The 12,532-nt window shown below is 33.4% G+C and overlaps 1 protein-coding gene across 3 annotated transcripts in view; it reads right to left on the reverse strand.

Moving 5' to 3' along the window:
* SUZ12 (SUZ12 polycomb repressive complex 2 subunit) overlaps positions 1 to 12,532 on the reverse strand; it is a 40,136-nt gene that overhangs the window by 15,937 nt on the left and 11,667 nt on the right. For all 3 annotated transcript variants that reach the window (XM_001918336.6, XM_070227690.1, XM_023653047.2), the window contains 4 exons: positions 7,978 to 8,027; positions 4,086 to 4,171; positions 1,981 to 2,212; positions 841 to 934 (listed from right to left, as the gene is read on the reverse strand). In XM_001918336.6, coding sequence (XP_001918371.2) covers positions 841 to 934; positions 1,981 to 2,212; positions 4,086 to 4,171; positions 7,978 to 8,027 — 462 coding nt within the window. The remainder of the gene's footprint in view (positions 1 to 840; positions 935 to 1,980; positions 2,213 to 4,085; positions 4,172 to 7,977; positions 8,028 to 12,532) is intronic.

The following is a 12,532-nucleotide window of genomic DNA, read 5'->3' on the forward strand; positions in this document are numbered from 1 at the left end:
AACAGGTGATTACATTAAAGTAACAATCTAGTACTTTTTAAAGAGTAGAAGAAATGCGCTCGTTGCTCTTCTTGGCTCTTTCTCCTACACCTGACACAGTGAACTGTGTTAACTACCTGTGAGCAGCCCAGAACAAGAAATCATGGCCTCTTACAGGTTTCATCCTCCAATCCGGTCAAAAAAGAATGCGGCATTTGCTTCCTAGATCTTTTACTGGCACTAAGATGCTTTGTTCCCAAATGAAAACTATAGAGATGATTATAAATCCAAGTGTTCTTTGCTACCCTGTGCCAAATGCACACAGAGCCACACAATGATGATTCACACAATTTTCTTCCTTAACTTTAGTAAATACATAATCTCAAGATTTGTACAGGGTCCACTTCATTCAGGTCTCTGCTCAAATATCACTTTCTCCCAGAGGCTGTCTCTATAAAGCAACCATTTATTCTCTTTATTTTTCTTCATAGCACTCACCACTAAGTGACATCAGTTGGTATAATTTTTGAGGTTTGTTATCTGTTTTCTCCACTAGAAGCTAAGCTCACGCAGGCAGGAATTTTATTGCGTTCTCACTGCCTACGACAGTGTCTGACACAGCAGACGTTCAGAAAATACTTGCCAAATACACAATCTTAACTAAGCCATTCAAAGAGTTCCTCATCTGTGTTTGTTGCTTTCTATGTGATAAAGAGAAATGAGACAAATTACAAATTTGTTTTTTCATTCATAAGGATAAAGAGAAACAAAGGCAAAAAAATATCATCACCACTATACTCTGCTTCAGAATAAAAACATGTCTAGAACATTATGGGAGCCTCATTCGTTCATCAACATTACCTGTTTTTATCAAATACTGTCATTTGTGCAACAAATGTCTTTTCCCCATCTTCACGATTTCGTTTTCTTCTAGCTGGAAGTTCTTCATTGACATCTGAATTTGACAAACATTTCTCATAAATCAAATATTCAAGCAAAAATGTCATATTTATGACCTAGGGTCCCTTAATATAACATACTACATTTGTACCAAATAAGATACAAATTACACTTAAATTGCAATATCCAGACTTGACTGTTCAATTTTATGTTTTTACTATATGTGTATGTTCCTTACTTTGTGACATTCGTTGACACTAACCCTACATTCTTGCAAATGTTATTTTCTGTTTAAAATGATCTTCTTTGCTAGGCAAGGAGAAAAAAATCCTCCTCATTCAGTTACTTTTCAAGAACTTCAAAGGATACTTCGAGACTCTTTTTTTCTTCCAAGGTCCTTTTCCACTGAAGTTCACATAGACTTCTATTATACCACCCATCATTTTGCTGCCATTATTTATTCTATGCCTATCTCCATATTCTAGGTTGTGAGCCTTTGGAAGACAGGACTGAATGTTTTGATCATTCTTTGTATCCTCAGCACCTATATGCTGGTTGAATGATTACCTCAAAAGCAGGATCAAAACTGTTGGGAGGATAGAGGGACAGATATGTGTTAAGCTGGAATAATAAAAAGTTAAGTGTAGAATCTAAGAGATAGGCACGCACTATAAAATTCTTTCAACTGTTCTGTTATGTATGAAATTTTTTACAATAAATTGTTGGGGGAGTGAATTTATTGTTTGCTGAGAGACTAGCTTGAAATATCAGTCTTTTCCATCCACTGTTCAATATATTCTTTTACTATATCATCATGTAATAATAAGAACTTTACAAAGTAAATATGTAGTACAGCACAATAGCCGATAGTCTAAGAGCCACAGCAACCTACTATAAAATTATCTAATTAGATTATAAGAGATTCGTACCATTTTATTCCTTGGAAAGGCAAAAGTTTTAAATAAGTTACTAAAATAACTCGAAAAGAAATACTTTGTACACATTTATGAATACTATGAAAATATACCAGTTCACTCACTTTCATTGACTGCCTTAATCTCCAATGACAAAATCTAGTAACATTATTAAAATAAAAATTACCAATATTTTCATTGGTTTCTCCATTAATCATTCCATTAAACTCTCTTCTTCCCGGACGAGTCACTCTAAATAGCAATGAGTAAGACTTCACCATATGGCTGTTACTAGGTTCAAATTCATTACTGGAAACTGCAAGGGACGGGAAATTTCCAGGTTTTGTTTGATTGAGGTCAGGATTCAAAGGCACCTGCTTTTTACCTGTAGGAACTTGCCTTATTGGACAACTTACATCCTGCAAAGGAAAAGATTATTAAATTACATTTACTTATGCATATGCAATTATAAGAATTACAATAAAATTTCTAATCACAAAAAATTTAAAAAATTTAAAAATTTCTAATCACAGTTATAGGAAACATGGTGTAGGCCATGATTACCAAATGGCATGCTAAAATTCTAACCATACTTCTGAAAATTGAGATGAAGCAAAAAGAAAATTTAAAATAACTATATTCCAAATATTAACACAATTGAGGATATCTCCAATATACTGAAAAGAATGATACAGTATATCCAATATTTAGCTGATCATCTGAAAGAGTTTTAAATTAGAAATATGGAATTAAAGCCATGCTTAAAATGTTAAACTCATGTAAATTAATCTTTTCCCTTAAATTTTCTACTTAAACAAAATAGTTGATGGGACCATTAGACATGAAAAAAATGATTATAATAACTGCATGGTCAACATTATGAAACAGTAAATTCATATACTTAAAAATGTTGTTTAATAGTAGCAATATCAATCATCTTATGAGTAATGTTCTGTAGGTACGGTCACGCGTTGCTGAACAACAGGGACACGTTCTGAGAAATGCGTCGTTAGGCAGTTTCGTCACTGTGCAAACATCACAGAGTGTATCACACAAATCTAGATGGTATAGCCTTCTACACACCTAGGTTATATGGTACTAATCTTATGAGACCACTGTCACATATGCAATCCACCATGGACTGAAATGTCATTATGTGGTGCATGACGGTATAGACCTGGAGTTATACTGAAAGAGCACATGAAAAACTGGAAGATGCAGAAGACCTTCATAACAAGAAAATACAGTACATATTTTATGGTAGCTTCTTTTTTAAAATAAACAGAATACATGCTTAAGGTCTAAAACAAAATTCTACTCTATAAAACAGTATAAAATGAGAGAGTCTCCCCTACCCCCCAGGTCTTACACTCCAGAGAAGACTGATATTAGCAGCTGGTTGCATATCTCCTCCCAAGAAAATGTTTACACCTTTTATTTTTTTAAACACAAAAAGGATCATACTACAGTTATATTTTTTTGCCTAAATTATAATATATTTTGAAGAACTGTCACGTCACTGCTTGTCATGTGTGGGGGTTGGGTGGGAGTGATATTTCTTAACTTTAAAGTTTTTAATATATATTAACTTTAATATATACTTACACAGCTGTCTCCTGTAACCTTAGTCCACTCCACACCAATGCTCTAGCACAGTTTTCAAGCCTGTATCACCTTACTATAATTTGGGGAGAACATCAGCAATAGGAATCTCTATACAGGTGATTCCTACTCTTAACATACCCACCAACTTGAAGCTACTAAAAGTATTTCTGTTGGCTTCGGTTGGGTGCCCATGAAATTTAACTACCATAACACTTGTTTCTATGGTGAAATGATTTCATCTTATAAATAAAAATTTGAAGCAATGTATCAGTAAGTTAATGCTGATAATGCTGGCAACAGAACTTCTTTGCCTGAAAGTAGTGTTATGAGATAACCCTTTTGGGAAAAACTCTCTCTTAGCCCCATTTAAAAATTTCAATTGGAACAAATAGCTAAGAGACTGAAGTGGTAGGGAAGAAACTGAACTTCTGTCCTAAGATGCTAAAACACAGGCTCTTCCCTTCACTGTCAGACTCCTATAGGAGAGAGTTTTATGCAGATACCTACAGCCAGACTAGAAAAAACAGGAAGACCCAGGAGGTTGGAAAAAAGAGGTTTATCAGTTTTATAAACCACCATCAACATATTTAAAAGCTTTGAAGGTTTAAAAACACAATATATATGCACGAATATATTCAATTTAAAAATTAATTCCACTTAATCTACCAGAATCACTTTACATGTTACCTTTCTTTTTTTGTGGCAAACTTTCACAAGCAGGACTTCCAGGGTAACAGAATTTTGTTCATTTTCTGAGTTTTGTGATGGCTTATCTAAAGAGAAAATGAATCAATACTTTAAGATGTATTTTTAAAAACATATAAATATAGTACTCATTTTCCTAAGAAGTCTGGGAATGTCAACAAAAAAAAGACTTCCTGTAATGAAGCCTTCTTAGAAGTTTACTCATTCTTTTTTCCCAAATTCAGTTCCAAATATGTAGTGAACTTTTTTTGGGGGGCTTTTTCTCCCCAAATTCCCCAGTACATAGTTGTATATTATAGTTGTGGGTCCTTCCAGTTGTGGCATGTGGGATGCCACCTCAACATGGCCTAATGAGTGGTGCTATGTCCGCACCCAGGATCCGAACTGGCAAAACCTGGGCCACTGAAGCAGAGTGTGGGAACTTAACCACTTGACCATGGGGTTTAAAGAAGTCTTTATATATATATATAAAGTCATTTAAATAAACCCCTCACAAGAAAATTACCATTATCTTCCTACATATTGTGATTTTCTTTTAATTCAAATAAGATGGCTCACTTTAATTAAAACTAAAAATTTTACTCATTATTTCTGCCATAAAGATTTAACATTTATGATAATAAAAGAATATAATAAACTGCCAGTCAAAAGTATTTTTGACAAATACAGTTAAAGCTTCTTGGCAGAAAGCACAAACGAAATAGTTCAGAAGAGATAACCACACACAAAATACACATTTTTAATTTTTTTCCTTCTCCCAAAATCTATTATTAGAAAAATCACTTAGTTTAAGATACATTTAAATTGAACTAGTTACTATTATACACATTTGATTTTGAACACACAGAGATGTTAAACTGACAAGTTCTTTAATTTGACTAGGACTTGTGACCATAGGAATAAAAAAATGGATTTCAAAAAATATTAAACATTATACAAATTATATAACATAAACATTATATTATCATTTCACAAAAAAGATAGCTATTTTTTTTGCCTTTTCTCCAGAATTTCTCTAAAGCCTAAATGGAATAACAAAAACCAAGATATCACTCACTACCTAGGGAAATTTCTTGGTTTACCAAGTTTAGGGATTTTAATTTTAAATAACAGTCTATATTCTCTAAATCAATTAACTAACCAAAGGCTTTTGCAAATCAGGGTTCCAGAGTACTTCTTTATAAGTTACTTGTCTTTAATCTCAAGGCATTAATAGCTCAAACTTAAATATTTAATCATTCATTCATCCTTACATTTCAATAATATATAGAACTACTATAATAGATGGATCCATAAACATACAGAAATAAAGTAAATTTTGTTCTGAGATGTCGGACAACATTTTTTCCTACTTAAAAACATTCTTCTTATGCAGGATGTGTGCATAAAATACATTTGAATGAATCAGTTTCTCTGTAAGTTGTATCCAGGACACACTTTAATATAGCAAAAAATAATCTGATGTCTAAAATGCAATGACAAAAATACTCTCTGAAAAATACTCACCATGAAAATAGTACCCTAATAATCTTTATGTATTCATTCTAAACAGTTTCAAGTAGTAATTGCTAAACAAAAGTCTTCATTTAAAAACAAAAGAAAAAGTCATCAGATTTTAGGGATCTTGATGTTGGTTTTCTATCCTAGTTTCTTAAAAATATTAAAAAAATAAAAAACTACAAATATACCTTGAATAGACAAGAAAGGCAATAATATCTGCTTCTTCCCAACTTCCACTAATTTCAAAGTTATAATAGGAAATTATTTTCTGGAAACAGAAGTATCAACAGAATTTACTTTTTTATTTACTTCAGTAACATCAAGAAAAAATAAAAACTTCAAGTGAATTTGAGCAATTTTTGAACTTTATGCATTTTGTCATTGTAGACAGGAAAAAAGTTTAATCTGACTACTTTCCAATTAATTCCAACTAATTAATTCAAGTAAAATTAATTAAATTCAATTAATATTAATAAATAATAGTAATTTATTAATATTAGTAAATGTTATTATATTAATATCCATCACTAATTTTAGTGACGGATAATTTATATGTTTTGTATAAATCCATGGGGACAAAGTGCTAACAAACCTATAAAATTCAAATTATAATCTTCTACAGTATTAGAGTCCACGTACTTTTAGAAGTACCAAAGAAAACCAAGTATGATGAATGATTAGAAATAAGGACTCTGTGAGATGATTATAAATGATTTAGGAAAAAAGAACATAAAAATGCTACTCAGGTTACTTCTATATAAAAGATAGACCAGATCTAAGGCAAAACTAGTAGTAAAGTTACATTAGCTGCTATTACAGATACGAACAGATTTCAAATTTCTTAGATAAAAATGCTGACTAGTTACAAAACCTTTCTAAAATAAACATTTTATTATTAAACTTTATCTCTTACTAAACAGCACCAAGGATGACTAACTTGACATGTTTCTTATAAAGGTTTTATTATATCACATGATAACGGATACACACACAAATTTAAGATAGACAAGCTGAGAAGCATTTTATCCATCTGAAACCAACTGAAACTTTACCCAGCATGCTTTCACCTCTTTTAATGAAGTAACATTTAAGACTATATAATATTCTTTGTATAATATCTAGCATATCAATATATCCCATTGCTGGTAGTGGCTGTTTCAGTTGTTTCATTGCTGTATTTTTAAAAAAATACGATGCAATAACATCAACTCAAAATGTTTCTACAGAAAGGGCTCTACACAGAAAGATTCTTCACCTAATTCCAGGTTCTAAGGCAATTAATTAAAATTTTCATCATTAGTCTTTACAATTTAAAGTTTAAAAAACATTGGAAATAAAAAAATGGCAAAATCTAAGAAATGTAATTTTATCAAAACATCTTCCCATTATTTTCTACTTATGATCTTTGGAAAGATGATGGCTCTGAGTTGGGTAAGATAATGTTATACAGCTTTTTTTAAATAGCAACACTTAGAGCCCCAAAAAGTATTGTTTAGAGATAAGAGCTGGAATTTCATCTATTTAGATATGAGCCAGATGAAGCTGACATTCACCTTCAAGAATGATCACACACAGCAGTGATTAATTTAACAATTTCAAAATCTAGTTAGAATTTAAATGGATACCAGGAAAGCAGCAAGGAAACCAGGCTACGAACAAGAGCATACGTATAGGGCCGGCCTAGAAATTTTAAAAGCTTTTAACACCTAGTTTCTTAACATTTGTTCCTCAGACAACCTACTTCTGAATTATCTTAGGGCCTTACTAAAATATAGGCTCCTAAGCTCCACCAAAACCCTAATAGATCTGAGTCTATTGTAGGGTTCAGGTATACGTATTTTAAACAAACCGTCAAAATGTTTCTACACGCACAACAATTTAAGAACTACTACTACTTTTTTTTGGAGGAAGATTAGCCCTGAGCTAACTACTGCCAATCCTTCTCTTTTTGCTGAGGAGGACTGGCCCTGAGCTAACATCTATGCCCATCTTCCTCTACTTTATATATGTGAAACGCCTACCACAGCATGGCATGCCATGTGGTGCCATGTCCGTACTGGGGATCTGAACTGGCAAACCTCAGGCCGCCAAAGTGGAACGTGTGCACTTAACCACTGTGCCACTGGGCTGGCCCAGAACTACTACTTTTAAAGTTTAAAGAATTGTAAGTTACATCCTCTATATCTCATTACTGACCACACAAAGAAATAACTGAAATCGTTGAGGTCAACTAAAGAGAAATAATGATCAGAATTAACATCTTTTCCATTTAAAGTATAATTTTATAAATTTAAACACACAAAAAATTAAGAGTTTACACTCACAAAGGTGTTTTGTTGTTAGAATGCTAATTTGTTTATTTTTAAGTACATACCATTTTTGTGGAAGAAACCAGTAAATGTAAGCTGCAGATGAGCTGACAAGCTAAACAAAACAAACAAAAAATTTTATCACTTTAATGCTGCATAATAAAAACAGCCTAGACTTTAAAATATAACATTGAAATCAAAGCTACTTCAGCTAACTTATAAATATTTGATTTTCTTATTCTTAACTCTATTTAAGCCCATGGCTCCATGCTTTCCCTATTAAGTATGACATATGACATCCAAAATAATGTGTCTATACACATAAAAACAAAAACTCACAAAATACAAAAATAAAAACAAAAACACCAAAGGAACAAGGCAGAAAAAAACAAACCCCGAATGAGAGGCAAGAGAATTTGCTGTGCTTCAGTGTTCTAATGAGGACAGGCTTCCCTTCCCACCCCTCAAAACGGAAATTTTCATACGGGTAGCTGAACCCATGCAAAAGTGTTTAAAGATTTTAAAGCTATGGAGATTCAACCTCCTGACAAATGATGCAGAACTATCACTTTCTACTTCAATTAGGGATGAAATACACAATTACAAATCTGCTATAGATTTGTAATTTACTGTTTCAACATGTCATTTTCACTTTTAGTTTTAGAAGCAACGCAAAAGAAAAAAGAAATAATAAACTATAATGACCCTTTTGTTTTGAAAAATATCTAACAATGGAAAAACTATTAAGATGGGAAAGACTAAACAGAAATATCAACAGGCATTTGTAGTACGTTTAAACTACAAAAGAGAGCAATCTCTTTGTTGATCAGGAGCCATTTGTAACTTTCCAGAACACAGGTTCTGTTGTGTGATACAGGCTCCAGATTACAGAGGGCCACAGAGACCAGATGTTGGGAAAGGGGAAGTAGTACTGATCCCTTACTCGAGAAATTTATTACTGTAAAGAATGAAAGTAAATAGTAGTTAAAGGGCAATAAGAATCAATAAAGGGCATGTTTTTGTTTTTTTCAAAATGATGGTGACAATCTAGGCATTCTTATAATCAGAGGGGAAAGAGTTATGTAAAGACATTGAGGCAAGAGAGTATTAAGGAGCAAGTAATGACTGCAAATGAGGACATATTATAAAGAGGTGAGCCTTATAACTTTCCCTGGGGCGCCTCTTTTTCTTAGAGAACTAAGAGGCGAGTGAGATATTTCAACAGAAGATGTGAGGATGTCTCTATCTGCTTAGTGAGGTAAGCCACGAAACTGTATGCTAAAAAACTACAAGGTAGGGGTCTCAAAGGGTATTTCTAGAACAGTACTAAGAAAAGTATGCTAGGATATCAGTGGAGGACAAAATGGCTATGGAAGGATAGAAGTGTAAGAGTCCAAGCAGAATTAGAAAGCATAAACGTGAGGGGAAAACTAATAACAACTATAACTTGTGTCAACAAAATAAAAGTGGTATACAATGGGATTTTTGAAAACAGGTAATTTATGTATATTACTCACATTCTGACATGAATCAGAAACATTTTTAAAATACATCGGGAGTGAGGAGTAGGAGGACCGACTATAAAACGGGCATGAGGGAATTTTTAGGGCTCTTTATCTTGATTGCAGTGGTTGTTACCTGTTTGTCTGCATTTGTCAAAACTCAGAACTATAGACCAACAAGAGTGAATGTGACTGTATATAATTCATACCTCAAAAAAAAAGTACATTAATAGGATCAACCGTAAAGGGGCCCAAAGGAATTTTTCAAGGTGATAGAAATGTTCTATATCTTGATTGTGGTTATGGTTATGCAAGTGTATACATCTGTCACAACTCAAACTATATATTTAAGGTGGGTGTATTTTATTGAATGTTAATTATAACCAAAGTGATTTTTAAAAAGTATATCCACCATCTACACCCCATCTACAAAATGTACACACCATTTTACTAAAAAATAACTAGCATTTTCCTGTAAAAACAGTTCCATAAACATCACCTTACAAAGCAGAATTAGCAAAACTCCAAAACATAACTGAAAGACAGAGAAAATATTCTATCATTTCCACGTTAGACGATAATCCATCAGTCACAACCAATCTATGCTATTCTTAGTTGCTTCAGTTAAACCTACATACTAAAGCCAGGTTAATTTTCTTAAAATACCACTTTGTATGTATCATTCCTTTGTCTAAATTTTCTAATGAATCCCCAACTGCCAGATCTTTTGTCTTACTGCTGTCTATAATATGGCTCTCATTTCTTTTTATTTCCACTAAAGCGTTATATAGGCAAATACAAAAGAATAATAAAATAGAGACAAAAAATCCAAGTTTAAGTTCTGGCTCCAGTTATTAGCTGAGACCTGATAGCTACAAAATGAGGAAATACACTCTCTCAAGAGTGTGAGTCTTGCATAAAAGAATAAAGTAGCCATCAGAGTATTCCCTCTCTCTTCTACAAAGATCCCACCCCCAATCAGCCCAGAGCTTAATTTCTTTTATAAGCACTTGTATTTACCACTTTTTTGTCACTATTTTTTCACATACATTCTCTTTTGACAATCTTTTTATTGTAACCCTAGCACCCAGCAGTGTCTTACAGAAAGGCACTCAACAAATACTTTTCATAAGGATAAGGATGTCTTCCTAAAGTAACAAGATTTTTAAAGTCAGGGATCATGACCTATAGTACTTAAAGTATTATTTACATTGTTTTTAGTGGGAAATGTGATTCTAACTTCCAACTTTAAAATGACAGAAACATCTTGCATTGATCCAATCACAAAAATATTTTACTTTCTTTTATTTATTTATTTTTTTGGTGAGGAAGACTGTCCCTGAGCTAACATCTGTTGCCAATCTTCCTCTTTTTTCTTTTTTCTCCCCAAGCCCCAGCACATAGTTGTATATCATAGTTGTAAGTCCTTCTAGTTCTTCTATTTGGCATGCTGCCATAGCACGGCTTGATGAACAGTGCGTAGGTCCGCACACAGGACCCAAAAGCAGCAAACCACAGGCCGCCAAAGCACAGTGTGCGAACTTAACTACTACGCCACTGGGCCAGCCCCCACAAAAATATTTTGAATTAGTGTTATTCAAATCGTGGTCTGCAAAGTGAGGTCACTGGGGAAACTGTTACCATTCTACAACAAGGAAAGAAATTGAGAATAAAATTTAAAAACTTTTACAGAAACTTAACAGTGCCATAACATCCAAGCATGTGATCAGTATATTTATAAAAGCAGCCATCTATAAAAGATTAGAAATTAAAAACAAAAAGGTCCTTCACCACAGACAGTTTGAGACACAGTTTTAAATGGTAAATTCTAAGTTAAATGAGGTAGCAAGCACATTCAGCCATCATTATAACAGTTTCTTAGATAAAAGGAATTCCAAATTTCAATTAATCAACTTAAAAAATAACTTGTGATTTGCTATGCGCAATTTCCCTTCCTACTTCCCCTCCTAAAAGTAAACACTGTGATATGTACCTAGAATAAAATGTAACAATGAAGCCTAGTTGATCCCTTCTCATAGGTGGCTTCATCCAAGGAAAAAGGGCAGTCTTCTTTCCCTTCCTGATTTACCCTCTTCCCTCTCTTGTGGCTACGGTATCCACATCTTAGTTGGTTAAGCTGGATCAGAAGAAGGGAAGGAAAAGACACATGTAGAATTGGTGAGGCCTATTTGGTTTTAAGCTGTACAGGATCTCACTTAGATGATCAGGATAAGCTATCAGGTAAAGATTCGATTCATCTTTCTGATGTGTTCCCTATCTGCATCTTCTGAGGAAGCAGGCAATATGGCATTAGGAAACTAGACAGGGAATTTGAAACTTTGGGATAAGATTCCAAGCACAAACAACTGACAATTCTAAAGCAGTCTGCAGAATGACGTTAAGTAAATTTGAATTCAAAATGGACTAACATTTTGAGATGAAATTCCCATAGGAAACTCAAACTTTAAGAACAGCCAGATCCCACAGAAAGACCAAAATTTCTATGCTAGAAAGAGACCAAGATTAGTGCCTCTAATTTGTACACATCAATCTGATAGTGATAGGTCTAAGGCTTCACTAGGGTCACGGCTGTATTACCACAAAACAGGACAAGTTTGACCATACACTATTTGGCATCTATACTGTTAGATGGGACTCAACTCTTCTTTTAACGCTATGATGCATAAAACTGAGAACTGGTGATTACATCAAGCCCATTATTCTAGAATCCAGTGTCTCTTTTGAGGTTCAGATACAAGGATGGGAACACTTTCTAGTGAGAAGCAAAGTCAAACGAGGGGAGGAAGTTCATTACACATAAATGAATAACCTCCCAGAAGTTCTGTAGACAAAACATAAATAAATTACTGTAAACCCAAAGATTATACAAGGAGGCACGTTAAAAAAAATTTGTTCTTAAACACTTAGATTTTAAGAACCAGATATGCTCAGTGGCAATTCACAAGGCACCTTCAGGAGTAGGAATGTAAAAAGAAATGTATGGCCCAGGTTCTGAAAAAGGAACTAAAGCCATGAAAAATGATGATCCGAAAACAAGTTCAAAACATAGTCAAGACAGGATTGTTGAAAAAAGAGGAAGAAAAGAGGAGGAAGACAT

This window comes from Equus caballus, chromosome 11 (genome assembly GCF_041296265.1).
Source record: "Equus caballus isolate H_3958 breed thoroughbred chromosome 11, TB-T2T, whole genome shotgun sequence".
Lineage (NCBI taxonomy): Eukaryota > Metazoa > Chordata > Mammalia > Perissodactyla > Equidae > Equus > Equus caballus.